At 42.5% G+C, this 18,121-nt stretch overlaps 1 protein-coding gene across 1 annotated transcript in view; it reads right to left on the reverse strand.

Moving 5' to 3' along the window:
* The window catches only part of ubr2 (ubiquitin protein ligase E3 component n-recognin 2), a 179,936-nt gene that overhangs the window by 156,838 nt on the left and 4,977 nt on the right, over nt 1-18,121 (reverse strand). The window contains exons 3-5 of the mRNA XM_070890969.1: nt 17,741-17,815; nt 4,431-4,509; nt 1,844-1,954 (exon numbers count right to left, since the gene is read on the reverse strand). Of these exons, the coding sequence (XP_070747070.1) occupies nt 1,844-1,954; nt 4,431-4,509; nt 17,741-17,815 (265 nt within the window). The remainder of the gene's footprint in view (nt 1-1,843; nt 1,955-4,430; nt 4,510-17,740; nt 17,816-18,121) is intronic.

The following is an 18,121-nucleotide window of genomic DNA, read 5'->3' on the forward strand; positions in this document are numbered from 1 at the left end:
ACTCCGCTGAAACAAGGCGTCTTCTCTCCGCCGATTTTCTTAAGTGTCGGTAAGGTTTTTCCAGAACGGTGCACTGCGCAGTTTTAGAAAAAATCGGACTTGGGCAAACTCGCTTAAATAGCCACAAATGGTGCACCAGGCAGGTTCCGCCCCCAGTGATGTCAAAAAATCGGGAACTAAAAAAAACCCAGACGTACCTACTTTAGAATGGTGCAGAAACTTTGGCGAGACTTGCAGATTTTAGCCTGCTCCAAAAAAAAACCTGTGTAGGCCAAAAAAACGTCGCAGAATTGTGGCGAAAACTCAGCCCAAGAGTAGTGATAATTGGATCTGGAGTGCCTAGAAGGGATGTGGGCTTTTCAGTGCCCCAGGGATCCAAGTTTGAACTTCTCTTTCTATTTATCTAAATAATTTAAACATCACACAGGAAATATAAAAATGTGTTCATGATACCAAAATAGACCAATCTGCGAGAACAACGCAAAAGACTGCAAAAAGACAAAAATAGGTTCTTGAGTGGGCAGATAGGTGTCAGATGCCGTTCAATGCAGAGAAATGTGAAATGGTACATTTTTGGGGAAAAGCAGAGAAAGGAAGTAAAGCCTGATAAGATTCTTAAGAGTGCAGGAACAGATACATAGGTCTTTCGAGGTCTGAATGCAAGTAGTAAAAGGCAAATAGAATTCTGGGTTTTATACATAAAAGCAACAAAACTGTGGATTTGTGCAAGACATTGGTTAGGCCACAATTTGGAATACTGTGTGCCATTCACGCGACCCCATTATAAGAATGATATAAGCAACATGGAAAGCGAACAGCCAAAATTCACAAGAACACCACCAGGAATGAAAGGACTGAAAAAATTGGGGGGTTTTCCACGAGAACAGAGAAAATTCAGGAGGATCTAACAGAGATTGCCAAAATTATAAGAGGTTTGAAGAGAGCAAGGACTGTCGTACAATATTGATTCCACTCATACTTGAATCAATAACAAGGAGATACAGACTCAGAATGATTACTAAAAGAATGAAGGGGAACTAAGAACTAAGATTAGGTAACTACATGAGAAGAACAAACACCTATATGCAAGTTCGTGGGGCTGATGAGTGAACTGCATAATCTTCCACATAATAAATGGATTACACGCTTAACTATTGTATACTATATTTGCATCTTAAGGATGCAAAAGTAAGATCTTTTAAAAAATGTTTTTTTCTTATTTCCAATAGTTATGTTGCTTTATCCGAGGAGAAACGTATTGCGACACAATAGGGATTACAGTAACAAACTGTGTGGGAAGTGAAATATCAGAGTACATTTCACAGACAAAATCATGTTGCACAAATTTAATTCCAAAAGACATTCTGGAATTAACATCTGGGACATATGAGGAAATACTACGATACTAGCAGTTACAGTGGTATAGTGGTTATGTTATTGAACTAGTAAACCAGAGGCCTGGTCTCATAATCCAGCACAAATGTAAATTCAAATCTCACCCGGACAGTTTGAGAATTTAAATTCAGTTTAAAAATCTGAAAATAAAAAACTGCCATCAGTAAAGGTCATGAAGCTGTTGGATTGTCATAAAAACCCAACTGGTTCATGAATGTCCTTTAAGGATGGAAACCTACCATCCTTACCCAGTCTGGCCTATCTGTGACGCCACTTCTACACCAACATGGTTGTCTTTGAAGTGGCCCAGCAAGATATTGGCTTAAGGGCAATAAATGCCAACCTTGTCAGCGACATCCACATCCAAAGAATGAATACAAAAAAAAAATGAGATATAACATAAGCAATGTCACTCTAAATAACTGATCAAGAAACTATGATATTATACCTCCTCCATAGCTCCTGAAGCAGTAGGTTCATGTTTCAGACAATAGGGGCCTTGTTTCCAGGCTTCAGTATCTCCGCAGTCACAGAAACCCCCTCCACCTGACGTAGTCATCTAGATCAAATTAAAGTTCATATTAAAGTTCACATCCTCATTATTCCAGATTAGGAAAACAATTTAAAACAAGAGAAAAATGTTGTGCCTGAAGAATGGAATGAAAAGGACAGTGGCAGCATGGATACAAAATTAGCTAAGTGACAGGAAACAGAGTCGTGGTGAACGGTTGTTTTTCGGACTGGAGGAAGGTATAATGTGGTGTCCCTCGGGATTGGTACCAGGACTACTGCTTTTCAGGATATATATTAATGACTTGGACATACAGGGCACAATTTCAAAATTTGCATATGCTGCAAAACTTGGGAGTATAGCGAATAGGGAGGAAGATAATGATAGACTTCAAGAGGACAGACAGATTGGTGGAATGGGCAAACACTAAAGGGTACAAACCTAAAGGGGGGTGCATGAACAAAGATCTGGGGGGTATGTGTGCACAAATCATTTAAGGTGGCAGGACAGGTTGAGAAAGCGGTTAAAAAAGCATACGGGATCCTGGGCTACATAAATAGAGGCATAGAGTACAAAAGCAAGGAAGTTATGATGAATCTTTATAAACTACTGGTTCGGCCTCAACTGAAGTAGTGTCCCCAATTCTGGGCACCGCACTTTAGAAAGGATGTCAAGGCCTTAGAGGGTGCAGAAAAGATTTACGACAATGGTTCCAAGAATAAGGGACCTCAGTTACATGGATAGATTCGAGAAGCTGGGGTGGTTGTTCTTGGAGCAGAGAAGGTCAAGAGGAGATTTGATAGGTGTTCAAAATCATGACAGTAATGTTCCCGCTGAACCACAGGACACAGATTTAAGGTAGTTGGCAAAAGAATCAAAGACAATATAAGGAAAACTTTTTTTTAAACGCAGTAAGTGGTTCAGATCTGGAATGCACTGCCTGAAAAGGATGGTGGAGGCAGATTCAATTGTGGCTTTCAAAAGAGAAGTGGATAAGTACCTGAAGGAAAAAGAATTGCAGATTTACGGGGAAAAGGTGGGGGAGTGGGACGAGCTGAAGTGCTCTTGCAGAGAGCCGGCATGGGCTCGACAGGCCAAATGGACTCCTTCTGTGCTGTAACCATTCTATGATTCTATAATGCCATTATGCAATTTCAAATATGTTGAAATTAAGACAGTCATTCTCACCAAGAACAACCTGAAGTACCATGATCACATAATTTGTGCTTAGTTAATAAAATATAATAATTTGGACCATTTCAGATTTTAAAATGTGGCCAGTTTTGTTCACTTATCAAATAAGCATGCCTGTTCTGCTAAATCTGATTTTACATTGAGTACATACAACAAAGTTGAATGTCTCAAATTGTTTCACAGTTGTGAGTCATACTCCCCATCAGGAGTAGGAGGCGATTAGAGAAAGCGGCACAAAGTGCTGTTGAAGAATTAGGTTTTAAGGAGGCTTTTGAAGGTGGAGAGAAAAGTAGCAAGGCTTTAGGGAGAGAGCAAGAGAGGGGAAAGATGGCTGGTGGTAGAGCCAGGGGAAGAAAAGTCCGAGTAAACCAGAGCGAGAAGAGCAGAGCGAGAAGAGCACAGCAAGTAAGCCGAGATGTGGAACAAGGCCATGGAAGAATTTGCACATGAGGATAAAGGTTCTGAAATTGATGCGCTGAGGGCTGGGCAGTCAATCGAGGTTGGCAAGAGCAGTGGCAACACATGAGCATAACTCTGTGGGGATAGGAGGCTGATTGCAGAGTTCTACATTTGTTGAAAATTGAAAGTGGAACTTGAGAGGCCAGCAAAAAGTGCATTGAAAAAGTCGAGACCAGAGGTGAGAAAGGGTTTCAGCAGCAGTGGAGGTAAGGTACGGGCGGATATGCAGAGACAGTAAATGGCAAGACTCCACAATTTGTAATTTATCAAAAAAGCATTATATTTCATTTTTATATTTATTGAAGATATTTCAATTATTTTCATCAGGCAATAGCAATACGGGAGTAATATTTTAAGAAGTTTGTGCAGGTAATAATTTTTTTCCTTTCTTGTTTGAAAGCACGATGTATGCTCAAGTACATCGGTACCCTTCCAGTACTTTGTTCCAAAAGGCCATACTTGGCACGTTTCCAAACTACTCAATTGTGCAATCCATGGTCGGCACCTTCCTCCTCCTCCACCCTAAGAATATACAAGCCAATTATAGTGCCCATATCACTCGAGCTGAGATTAGGCATTACACTTCAGCACAAATTAGCAAATGTGGAACCTTACCTGCACTGATGACTTAGTACTCATCCATATGATACATTGAGTTAATAAGCCACCAAGAAACCTACATTTCTGTTTAATATTGATGAATGGTTTTTAGATACAATGAAAGGCTTATGCTCAATATCTATTTGTCATCAAGTGGCTACTTGAAGTGTGCAGCTGAAGCTTCAGTGCATTGCTTTAGCTAAGATTCAAACATTACCGAAAACAAATAGAAAAATAAAAATGAAAGAGTGGGAGTACTTAAACAACCTACCCTGTATCGATGTTCTCTGTGCACGCTGGCCAAGAAGCATTCCATGCATAGCACACAGGTTGGATCGACTGCACAAGCTCTAATAAAAGAAACAAAAAGTTCATGTTATGCTTGGGTATCATGTGCTTTTTATATAAAGAGCTTTTTTTTCCCCAGAACGAGTCACAGCTGAGCAATCCAGGACAGTAGGTGTAGGAGAATTGTTAACTAGTCTCTTCACATTATTTAAACATAAATTCTGGAAATTTATTCACAGACTACACAGGATTGAGTGTTTCAGTCTCCCAACTCAGGAGGAAGTGGAAGGCAGCAATAATTGGGGATTTTCTTTTTACTTGAATTAAAAAGCAAGGTGCCATTCTGCTACAACATGAAGAATGCTTTTTCTGCAGTACTACCAGATTGACATTCCTAATGAGTACAATTCCATGGACACTAGTCACCCAAGTGATGACTGTTTACATAATAAGGCTTGAGTATCCATTTCGCTCATTTATATTTAATACTTTATAATAAACCACATTAAATTTAATTTGCCATTCTTCTGCTTGCCTACATATTTTGTCCAATTCATTTTGTTATTTCTGAGCTGTGATCTTTGATCCCACTGTTCTTCTAGTTTGATGGATCCCAACCAGGGGCCAATTTGATTATGCTTCCCAATCCAAGTTACTGATATAAATTCAAAACAGTCGTGGTCCTAACAGTGACCCCTGGAGCACCTTCCTCGAAATCTCCCCATTCCTCCAACTTGGTTATTTTTGTTCAAACATTCCTCAGGTTTCCTCCTGATAATCATTCAATTATTATTTTTTTTTTACACTGAACTGGTTGGACAAATAGCTCTGTAGCAGTGTGTCTTTTTTACTAGCCTTTTTGAATAAAGGCACGTTAGCCATATTCCAAATTACCAGTACCTTAGCAATGTTGAATGACTCCATCGATAATCTTCAGTTCCTAACATAGAAACATAGAAACATAGAAAATAGGTGCAGGAGCAGGCCATTCAGCCCTTCTAGCCTGCACCGCCATTCAATGAGTTCATGGCTGAACATGAAACTTCAGTACCCCCTTCCTGCTTTCTCGCCATAACCCTTGATCCCCCGAGTAGTAAGGACTTCATCTAACTCCCTTTTGAATATATTTAGTGAATTGGCCTCAACTACTTTCTGTGGTAGAGAATTCCACAGGTTCACCACTCTCTGGGTGAAGAATTTTCTCCTCATCTCGGTCCTAAATGGCTTACCCCTTATCCTCAGACTGTGACCCCTGGTTCTGAACTACCCCAACATTGGGAACATTCTTTCTGCATCTAACCTGTCTAAACCCGTCAGAATTTTAAACGTTTCTATGAGGTCCCCTCTCATTCTTCTGAACTCCAGTGAATACAAGCCCAATTGATCCAATCTTTCTTGATAGGTCAGTCCCGCCATCCCGGGAATCAGTCTGGTGAACCTTCGCTGCACTCCCTCAATAGCAAGAATGTCCTTCCTCAAGTTAGGAGACCAAAACTGTACACAATACTCCAGGTGTGGCCTCACCAAGGCCCTGTACAACTGTAGCAACACCTCCCTGCCCCTGTATTCAAATCCCCTCGCTATGAAGGCCAACATGCCATTTGCTTTCTTAACCGCCTGCTGTACCTGCATGCCAACCTTCAATGACTGATGTACCATGACACCCAGGTCTCGTTGCACCTTCCCTTTTCCTAATCTGTCACCATTCAGATAATAGTCTGTCTCCCTTGTCTCATTCAGCATTCTTGTTTAAGTTAATATAACCTACTTAATTCCCCAACTGGCTAAGCAAGTTTTTTCAGTGTATCGCTAAGCTGTACAGACCAAGAGGGTCTCAAGCTGTATCACCAGTTTGTGTTGAGCTCGATGATGTAGCAGGGGCGACATATTGCTTAAATATCTGGTGTGCGTTAGAGGAGAAAATTCAGCTGGTTTCCACTACAGATAGCTATCCGGCAGTCGCTGCGGGAAGTGTAGATGCGTGGGAGCATTAGATGAAAACAAGATCATATCGGCTTTGTTGTCCTTGGGATCAAATAGTCCGCCATCACTCATCGCCAATGCTCACATACAGAATCATAGAAATTACAGTACAGAAAACTATTCAGACTAGAGAACCTGTAGCAGTTCTGGCTCTAAAACAGGACCTATCAACTCTAATCTCATTTATTTGCCCCTCCTCCAAATGCTTTTACATTTTAACTTTTCAAATACCTCTTCAATTTCTTTTTTCATCATATTTATAGTCTCTGCCTCAATAGCTACCTGTGGTAAAGCATTCCATAGTCTAATATCCCACTGAAAAAATTGCTTTTGATCTCCTTCCTATGATAATCCCAAGTCTATGCCCCCTTGTCACCAATTCACCAATTGGGGGAAACAATCAATTAATCGTTCACTACTTATCCTCTCAAAACCTTTATAAAATTGAAAGCCTGGGTCAGAGCTCCTGTAACTTTGTTAGTGAACAAAGTCCCACTTTTTAATCCTTTCTTCACAGTCATAATCTTTAATTTCCTGGTATAATTCTGGTAAATATTTGCTGTACTCCTTCTGTCTTTCGAATACCCTTGCAATGGGGGCGCAGACCTCCACACAAGACTGCAACTGCGACCTAACCAATGTTGTACAAATTCAACATCCTTCATTGCTTTTACATTCAGCGCTCTAACATACCAAACCCAGAATTCCATTTACAAAAGCAAATTACTGCGCATGCTGGAGATCTGAAATAAAAACAGAAAATGCTGGAAATACTCAGCAAGTCAGGCAGCATCTGTGGCGAGATTGTGGATCTGTTGATGTTCTGACGAAAGGTCATTGACCTGAAACGTTAACTCTGTCTGTCTCTCTCTCTCTCCACAGCTGTCAGCAGCCATCCAGTACCTGACATAAATGGCCATTCTTTACATACAATTCTAGACAGGGGCAGCAGATCAGCACAATTAAGCCCAAACAGTTTCCCATCCTATGTGCCCACATGCACTACTTCCAAAAGGAGTTACCGGACAGCATGTAGCAACAACCCTGGACATTCTCGCCTCCTCTCCAGGTCAGCCCAACTGTACTGCCAACATAGACTGGCAATCAAACCTGGGACCTTCTGGTCCATATGGCTGAGTTTTACCCTAGTTAATGTCATTGTGCTACAGAAGGAGCCCTATATACAGAAACACAGAGCAGACAGGACAAAAGCCACATTGCAGGAGCTAAAAATTTGTCTTATGATCTTTCACACAAATGAAAGAACGCTCAGAAGACATCAAGAATGTGTTCTATTTATTTCTCACAGTAGGTTAGCTCTTAAACACATTCACAAACATGTTCCACAGTAGGAACTGTTAAGTGATAATTAAATGCAGTTAACTCTTTTGATCAGGAATGTGATAATAATCGCACGCACCAATATTATAATTTTATAACTAAGGGCTAGACTTTGCATTGTGGTCTATATCACTCAAAAATGGGCAATATTTCCAGCATTAGTGATTTTTTTGTCCGGATCGCCAGAATATCGCCTCTTTTAAAACCTGCTAGTTCCCATTTTTTAATTTCGGCATTAGCCATAGCAATGTGAAATGGGTGTTAGCGATTTATTCCATCGTGCAAGGCCTGCGTCCATAGCAACAGCTGTTCTGCACAAGCTTGTGTTTTTTTGTGATTAACTTTTCCCGCGATTCGGGTGGTCAGGGATCATCTGCCCACAGAGAGGAGAGAGGAGTAGTTGTTAGGAAGCTGGTGTGCAGAGTAGCTGGATTTTGAGAGATTATGGCACTGCTGGATTTTAGTTATTAAAATGGATCAAATTGATGAGATCATAACTGGTAGAGGTGGAGGAGATGGCTGAAGTGAGTGATCTGAGTGAGGTGGGAGAGGAGATGGGCAGTCGAAGGTGGAGGCCAATGCTGCCCTTGTTGCGGAGGTCGAAAATCATTGGGCCTAATTGACCCGGAGTGTCGGTGGGAAACCAGCCCCACCCCCCCGCACCCCGGGTATACCAACGAATCTGAGCGCAGATAGCCGAAGTGGTCTCTTCCACAACACGAGATCCGTGAGCCGAACCAGTGCTGCAAGCACTGGATCGACATCGTTGGTTCCGGAAAAGTATTAAATAAATTGCAATGATGCAATGACTCATTCAAATATAGATCTGCTGGATTGTAATTAGGCTGGTAATCTTGGTATCATGTGTTAAGTTCCTAACCTCTATTTTATTAAATTTATTCTCAAACCGTAGATATAACCATGCATTCAATTGTATACGAAGTGTATCAGCATATAACGTTAACGATGAATAGCATGGGTGATGACTCATTGGGGATTATCTGTGAGTTCTATATGTTGTGCTGTGTGTGTTGTGTAATAGTAACAGTATCTATTAATATCTGATATCTGTCATATCTGTAATAGCACCTAGGCAATGAGCTTATGCCATGCTCTTGTCACCTTTGCAGAAGAAACTGTCGAAAAACCGGGCGGAGCAGAGGCATATTGTGGGAGGACCGGCAGGCATATGCCAATTGACCAACCTTGAAAATCAGGCGTTGGCGTTGGCCTTAGTGGGGGTCCACAATCGGTTGGTCACCGTGGTGGTGCTGAACCTGTTCTTGTGCCATGTGAGTAATGTATAAACCATTGGTGATTTAAAGTAATTTAATGCCATTTCAGTACAATATGTGTGTTATGTAATGAATACAATCTATATCAACGACTTGGAAGAAAGGACCGAGTGTAATGTAGCCAAGTTTGCTGACGATACAAACATGGGAGGAAAAGCAATGTGTAAGGAGGACACAAAAAACTTACAAAAAGACAGACAAGCTAAGGTGAGTGGGCAAAAATTTGGCAGATGGAGTATAATTTTGGAAAGTGAGGTCATGCACTTTGGCAGGAAAAAAAATGGGAGAGAAAGTTATTTAAATGGAGAAAAATTACAAAGTGCTGCAGTACAGCGGGACCTGGTGCATGAAACACAAAAGGTTCATATGCAGGTACAGCAAGTGATCAGGAAGGCTAATGAAATCTTGGCCATTATTGCAAAGGGGATGGAGTATAGAAACACAGAAAATAAGTGCAGGAGTAGGCCATTCGGCCCTTCGAGCCTGTACCACCATTCAATAAGATCATGGCTGATCATTCACCTCAGTACCCCTTTCCTGCTTTCTCTCCATACCCCTTGGTCCCTTTTGCCCTAAGGGCCATATCCAACTCCCTCTTTAATATATCTAATGAACTGGCATCAACTCTCTGCGGAAGAGAATTCCACAGGTTAACAACTCAGTGAAGAAGTTTCCCCTTATCTCAGTCCTAAATGGCTACCCCTTATCCTTTCGACTGTGACCCCTGGTTCTGGACTCCCCCCAACTTTGGGAACATTCTTCCTGCATCTAACCTGTCCAGTCCTATCAGAATCTTATGTTTTTATGAGATCCCCTCTCATTCTTCTAAACGCCAATGAATACAGGCCCAGTCGATCCAGTCTCTCCTCATGTCAGTCCTGCCATCCCAGGAATCAGTCTGGTGAACCTTCGCTGCACTCCCTCAATAGCAAGAACGTCCTTCCTCAGATCAGGAGACCAAAACTGAACACAGTATTCCAGGTGAGGCCTCACCAAGGCCCTGTACAGCTGCAGCAAGACCTCCCTGCTCCTATACTCAAATCCCCTAGCTATGAAGGCCAATATGCCATTTGTCTTTTTTACCGCCTGCTGCACCTGCATGCCAACCTTCAATGACTTATGTACCATGACACCCAGGTCTCATAGCACCTCCCCTTTTCCTAATCTGCCGCCATTCAGAAAATATTCTGCCTTCGTGTTTTTACCACCAAAGTGGATAACCTCACATTTGTCCACATTATACTGCATCTGCCATGCATTTGCCCACTCACCTGTCCAAGTCACCCTGCAGCCTCTTAGCATCCTCCTCACAGCTCACATCGCCACCCAGCTTAGTGTCATCTGCAAACTTGGAGATATTACTCTCAATTCCTTCATCTAAATCATTTGATGTATATTGTAAATAGCTGGGGTCCCAGCACTGAGCTCTGCGGCACCCCACTAGTCACTGCTTGTCATTCTGAAAAGGACTCTTTATCCCGACTCTCTGCTTCCTGTTTGCCAACCAGTTCTCTATCCACGTCAATACGTTATCCCCAACACCATGTGCTTTAATTTTGCACACCAATCTCGTGTGTGGAACCTTGTCAAAAGCCTTTTGAAAATCCAAATACACCACATCCATTGGTTCTCCCTTGTCCACTCTACTAGTTACATACTCAAAAATTTCTAGAAGATATGTCAAGCATGATTTCCCCTTCGTAAATCCATGCTGACTTGGACCGATCCCGTCACTGCTTTCCAAATGCGCTGCTATTTCATCTTTAATAATTGATTCCAACATTTTCCCCACTTCTGATGTCAGGCTATAATTCCCCCTTTTCACTCTCCTTCCTTTTTTAAACTGTGGTGTTATATTAGCTACCCTCCAGTCCATAAGAACTGATCCAGAGTCAATAGACTGTTGGAAAATGATCACTATTTCTCGGGCCAGGGAAGTCTTGCTACAGTTATACAGGGTATTGGTGAGGCCACACCTGGAATACTGCATACAGTTTTGGTTTCCATATTTACGAAAGGATAGACTTGCTTTGGAGGCAGTTCAGAGAAGGTTCACTAGGTTGATTCTGGAAATGAGGGGGTTGACTTATGAGGAAAGGTTGAGTAAGTTGGGCCTCTACTCATTGGAATTCAGAAGAATGAGAGGTGACCTTATCGAAACGTACAAGATTATGAGGGGGCTTGACAAGGTGGATGTGGAGAGGTTTCCACTGATAGGGGAGACTAGAACTAGGGCGCATGATCTTAGAATAAGCAGCTGCCCATTTAAAACTTAAATGAGGAGGAATTTCTTCTCTGAGAGTTGTAAATCTGTGGAATTTGCTGCCTCAGAGAGCTCTGGAAGCTGGGTCATTGAATACATTTAAGACAGAGATAGACAGCTTCTTAACTGATAAGGGAATAAGGGGTTATGGGGAAGTGGACCCGAGTCCATGATCGGATCAGCCATGATCGTATTAAATGGCGGAGCAGGCTCGAGGGGCCATATGGCCTACTACTGCTCCTATTTCTTATGTTATGTTCTTATGATGGACCATGAAATATGATAGTACAGAATCAGCATTGCATGACAATCATGATGTTAATTATAGGTGATGTCTGTCAGTGATATTTATAGCAGCAGTGTTGCTCCTCGTACATATGACTGCATAGCGTAAGCATTCTCATGTCACCCTGACATCCCTTTCTCTTCTGCTAACCTCATTTATGTTTTCTAGGTCACCAGGTTTCGCAGGCTCTACAGGTCCTGCAGGTTGTCTCTGGAGGCGAGGAGGCAAGAGCATTTCTTGTCCTGTTGCAGGTGCTTCTATCCACCGAGGATAGTGAGGAGGTGGAGGAGGAGCCTGCAGCGGTGTCATCTTGCTTTCCTGCGACCACGTCCTCATTCACCAAGGAAGCAGTGGGGCCAAGCTCCTTGCAGCAGAGCACCCAGACTGGTTCCATGCCTGCCCTGACCCTTCGGAGGTTGGTTCTGCGAGGTCGCACTGCTCAAAGACCGGCAGATGTCAGCATGGACATAGTTCAATTGTCCAGGGTGAGCGTCGACATAGGTCGAGTGCCCCTCCAGGCAGTGGGCGGGTTAACTGGATACGTTGCCACTCTGACCGCGATAGCCTCGCAGGAGATGTCACGGATGGTCGTGGTAATGGAGCGAATATCCGAGTCCATGAATGCCAGATGGCAGCCTGTGGTCCCGGAATATGGCACTGCGCCCCACGGCACCATACCGCCATTGCCACCGGCATATGCTCTTGCTTCTGACTTGGAGGACGTTTCTTTGGAAATGTCTTTTCCATCTCCAGCCCCATCTTTGACTCTGCCGTCAGCCCCCACACAGCAGCAGCGCTCGAGGTGCCCTGCTGCAAGGCAACTTGGAGTTTGTACAAGGGGAAAGAGGTGGAGTTGAGATTCAGGGGAGTAAAGGAAAGGAGAGGTGTGGTCACAAGTAAGGGAGGGTGGGGAATGTATTTTTTTGTACTTTTATTGTTTTTAATAAATTTGTTAACTGTTGAGTGGGTGGGTGTTTGTTATATTTATAATTGTTTTTGAAAGTTTGTTGTTATACTGTTATATATTATGCTGCGAGTTATTTTTAAAATTTTCACTGTTGGGATGGGGGCAGGGGGGCGGGGGGTAGATGGGTGTTTGTTGTTAAAAAAATTCTTTAAAACTTTTCTATTCATTAAATAAATGTTTATTTAACTGAACATTGTTGTGCAGTGTCTTCCAATAACAGAAACGTTAAGCATATACAAAGTTTGCAAACAATGGCGAGGTCAGGCAAGATGAAACGTATCGTAACAACTGTAACTGTCCCCAATGTAACGCAAACCCATTTATGAGCTGCGGACACAACAGTCTTGTAGCTGCGTAACTACCACGGGGCTTTTCCTGCGGCCTACGGTGGGTGGGGGCATGGGTTCATCGCCAGGCTGATTGTCCTCCCAGAGGTCCTCGTCCCCTCTCTCCTGAGGTGGACTGGCAGTCCCATCTGGCAATTCTTGTCCCCTCCTGATAGCTAAGTTATGCAACATGCAGCACACCACAATGAACTGAGCAACCTATTCAGGGTGGTATTGTAAGTTGCCTCCTGAGTAGTCCAGGTATCTGAAGCACTGCTTAAGCACTCCAATTGTCTTTTCTACGATATTGCGTGTGGCTGTGTGGCTTTCGGTGTAGCGTTTCTTGGCTTCCGTCTGGAGATTACACAAGGCGGCATGAGCCAGCTGGCAAAGTCATAACCTTTATCCCCAGCATCCAACCATGACCTTGTGGCTGACTCTTAAACAGGTCAGACATGGTGCTCTCATGCACGGATGCTCCATGGAAAATTTACATTTACTGCCATGATTATTTGCTTGTGCGTACAGTCTATTGCTCCCTGTACTTTGGGGACGTTTGCTATTCTCGAGAAACCTAAAGTCCTCTCAGTCTATGCCTCACTGGTCATAGAGAAATTTATAAAGTCCATCCTGCAAGCGTAAAGGGCTTCAGTCACCTGTCGAATGCAGCAATATGTGGCATGCTGAGAAATACCACAAATGTCGCCAGCTGAGGCCTGAAAGGAGCCCGATGCATAGAAGGAAAGTGCCGCAGTAACCTTGACCTCAACGGTGCAGTCCTGATGGCGCTGGTAGGCTGCAGATCTCCCTTAATTAGATGACCTCCTTTCAGAAGCACAGCCTCCTAAGGCACGTGTTATCGGACAAGTCCAGGTATAATCGCTTATCTCTGTAAATGCGTTGGGTGTAAGGTGGATAAAGGGCAACCTTGAGGACGTAATGAACAGGGTGGATAAGGCGGAACCAGTGGATGTGGTGTATTTGGACTTCCAGAAGGCATTTGACAAGGTGCTCCATAAAAGGTTACTGCACAAGATAAAAGTTCATGGGGTTGGGGGTAATATATTAGCATGGATAGAGGATTGGCTAACTAACAGAAAACAGAGAGTAGGGATAAATGGTTCATTCTCGGGCTGGCAATCAGTAACCAGTGGGGTGGCGCAGGGATCAGTGCTGGGACCCCAACTATTTACAATCTATATCAATGACTTGGAAGAAGGGACCGAGTGTAACGTAGCCAAGTTGGCTGACGATACAAAGATGGGAGGAAAAGCAACGTGTGAGAACACAAAAAATCTGCAAAAGGACAGACAGACAGGCTAAGTGAGTGGGCAAAAATTTGGCAGATGGAGTAGAATGTTAGAAATTGTGAGGTCATGCACTTTGGCAGAAAAAAAATCAAAGAACAAGTTATTATTTAAATGGAGAAAGATTGCAACGTGCTGCAGTACAGCAGGACCTGGGGGTACTTGTGCATGAAACACAAAAGATTAGTATGCAGGTACAGCAAATGATCAAGAAGGACTATGGAATCTTGGTCTTGATTGCAAAGGGGATGGAGTATAAAAGCAGGGAAGTCTTGCTACAGCTATACAAAGTATTGGTGAGGCCACACCTGGAATACTACGTGCCGTTTTGGTTTCCATATTTACGAAAGGATATACTTGCTTTAGAGGCAGTTCAGAGAAGGTTCACTAGGTTGATGCCGGAGATGAGAGGGTTGACTTCTGAGGAAAGATTGAGTAGGTTGGGCCTCTACTCATTGGAATTCAGAAGATTGAGAGGTGATCTTATCAAAACTTATAAGATTATGAGGGGCTTGACAGAGAGGATGTTTCCACTGATGGGGGAGACTAGAACTAGAGGGTATGATCTTAGAATAAAGGGCCGCCCATTTAAAACTGAGATGAGGAGAAATTTTTTCTCTGAGGGGTGTGGATCTGTGGAATTCGCTGCCTCAGAGAGCTGTGGGACATTGAATAAATTGAAGACAGAAATAGACAGTTTCTTAAACGATGAGGGAATAAGGGGTTATGGAGAGCGAGCAGAGAAGTGGACCCGAGTCCATGATCGGATCAGCCGTGATTGTATTAAGTGGCGGAGCAGGCTCGACGGGCCATATGGCCTACACCTGCTCCTATTTCTTACGTCGTCTCCTCCTCAGCAGTCTACCACCTCTTTGATTGGGCACATAATGCTCGTCAATAAACCTTCTCCCATCTCTAGTCTGCAGCATGTGAGTAGTCATCAATACTGGCTGAGAAATTACAGGCCCCATTACTATTACTAAATGCCCTATTTATATGTCTTCAAAATTATTAAATTGTCCTCTAGATACGCAATACAAAATCAAAATTCACCACAATATTAGATGGTTGTCAAGAGATTTTAAAAGCACGTCTCACAAATTACTTTAAAGCTCCCATGAACTTGAAGCAGCTCGTTATGAAAACTCCTCCGAATTACAAAATGGCGTCCATACTGCTGGGTTGTCAGGTGAGTGCAGCTTTTCTTGAGTATCTTTTTGGGCGAGCGATCATTTGGATGGTATATGGGCAAGATGCGGAAAGTAACACTCGGCGATAATGTGGGCGGTATTTGGGCATTAGTTTCTGTTAAATATAGTCTTCTGGGCGGTGCAAGACTGATGAAGTCAGAATTTTTTTTTAAATATGGGCAGGCGGTTCAGCTAATTCTTGGTGTTAACTTTATGCCTAAACTAACGCTGGCGATAAATGGGTGATGATTGGGCGTTAGTTTCCATCTATAATCAAATATGGGTGTTAAACTCAATCTCGGTGGTTAAATGGGCGGTAACTGGGCAAACCCAATAGAAAGTCTAGCCCTAAGTCTCACACACAAACATTGCACGGTAACATTTCAACACAAACAATATCTTATCCATAAGTTGTGTAATGATATCATCGAATGCTTTTTAGTTTCTTTTCATTTTTATTTTTAGGTTTTCTTGTTGCACACAATTCCCCAACTCACGTGAGCAACAATCTGTTCTTGGGCTTTTGAGAACATTATGAGTTGCACAGATTAACCTGCCTGCCAAATTGCCCTTCCTGCCTCCAAGCAAAAAAGAGAGACTTGCAGTTATGTAAGCAACTCATCACATCTTTCCAGAAATGTTTCAAAGCACCTCACATGCAATAAGTAATTCTTAAGTGCAGTGCCGGTTACATCGGTAAGCATAGCAAGATTCTGACAAACAAAAATGAGACGAATGACCAGTTGTTCTATTTTGGGTGGTGTTTTGTGAGGAAGGAACATTACCCAGGATACCAGGAGAAGTCCCTGCTTTTCACAAGTCATAGATTCCATTGCACTTTCTACTTACATTGCTGGAACTAGCCCTATGTTTCACATCTCATCAGGTAGACAACACCTCTTAGAATGCATTATTCATACAGAACTGAACTGGAATGAATTCAGTTGAAGCGCCTGGTGTGGGACTCAAACCCCAGAACCTTCTGATCCAAAAGGTAAAAGTGCTGCCAACTGTGGCAAGGTGACAATAAGGTTTCAATGTTACTGGAATCATCTGTGAAGTGGGGACTATAAGACTAGCTACAAAAACAGACTCAACATTCTAATCACAAAAAAATTGTATTGAAATCGAAGAAACCTCAGCAATTGATATATTGATCTGTTCTTTTAAAAAAAAGTGAGCAGTCACAAGATTGAAAAGGATTTGCACTGTAGGTGGAACTGTAAACTCAATGTTACACGACCAATTTCAATGGCATTGGACCAAATGTCACAGGACAGCCACCAACCAAACGCACAGGAATCACAACCTGCACCCTCTGAAGTGAAAGGAAGATCCTTGATCACAAGTGCCAACTGCAAATTATACTTGTGCAACTCACTCTGGAAAATATATGATATTGAGATAGGCCAAGATTTGGTATTCATTAATATTTAATTACAGAAGTTCAAGACGTAGGACACAAACAGCATAAACTTGGATACAGCAAAAGGCCTGATTTTCTTAAAGCTACGCTCTGCTCCTCACCAGTGAAGGTAGTGAGAGCCTCTTTACCAATGTCTGGTTCTGTGTCACTCAGATCCACCCTGGTTCCTATGCTTTTGTGTCCGTCTTTACAAATATACAAAAAATTACAAAGACCGACTGGGCATCCAGTCGGTCCCATTAAGTGGTGATGCTTTATGCATTAGAATATATACACTCTCCAACCCCCTATCTCAGGCTCTCTCTCGTACTGTATCACAATACATACACTCCCCACCCGGAGCCATGTAATCTTCTAAGAGGCGAAGAGTTGGATAAAAAACTAGAGTGGAAAAAAAATCTCGAAAATTCATCTCTTTCTTGTACCTCCCCTCCCTCCGTCAGTCTGTCTGTCATGTGCATCCTCCTATTCACTTTCTGCAGTTTTTGGAATACAAAACGAAGGCTATAACTGCCTTTCTATTTAAAAATAAACTACAAATTCCCCTCAGTAAAACTTCTGACATTTTGTCCGTTTGCTTTTTCTTCAAATGGTTAAAAAAAAGATTGTGCATAAACTGAAGGAAAATAAATCTCAGTACAGCTTACTGGTACTGATGCATCTTGGGAATTAGGCAGACAGCACATGTTCAGACTCCACATTCCAAATTCAGCTCACAGCATCACATCTCTGGACAAAAAAATCAAGTTCAAGCAAGAAGGAAAAAACAAGTGAAGCAGGACTGTTGCCAGAAGGAACAGCTTATTAAAATACCCTAAAATTATATCACATTTGCAACAAGTTTTAAGAAATGTCAAAATTGTCACAATCACCTGTGCCTTCAATAAGATTGTAACACAGGCTGCTCACCTTTGACTGGAGGAATGTATTTCAATGTTAGTATTTCTGCCCTTAGGGGAAATTGGACATGGAACATTTCTCCCTCTTCAGGAGGCTGAGTGGGACCAATGAGAAGCAACTTTAGCTTACAAATGCTCATTTCTGTGATTACAGAGATAAATCAGGCCATCTATTTGTACAGGCACTGAGAAACAGTAGCAGAGTTGGGCCTCCTAGCAATGCAATCTGGAAATGGTCACATCGCAACTCGTTCTATTTTCTTTTGTTCTGGTATCTACAAGTCAGAAACCAGAACATCCCCAAAACGCAATTCAGGACTACTTGCACACACACTGTCTGATGTATCAAGTTGAACTGAGCTGCGTGGCTTTGGATGCATACATCACCAAC

This window comes from Pristiophorus japonicus, chromosome 9 (genome assembly GCF_044704955.1).
Source record: "Pristiophorus japonicus isolate sPriJap1 chromosome 9, sPriJap1.hap1, whole genome shotgun sequence".
NCBI classification, from domain to species: Eukaryota; Metazoa; Chordata; class Chondrichthyes; family Pristiophoridae; genus Pristiophorus; species Pristiophorus japonicus.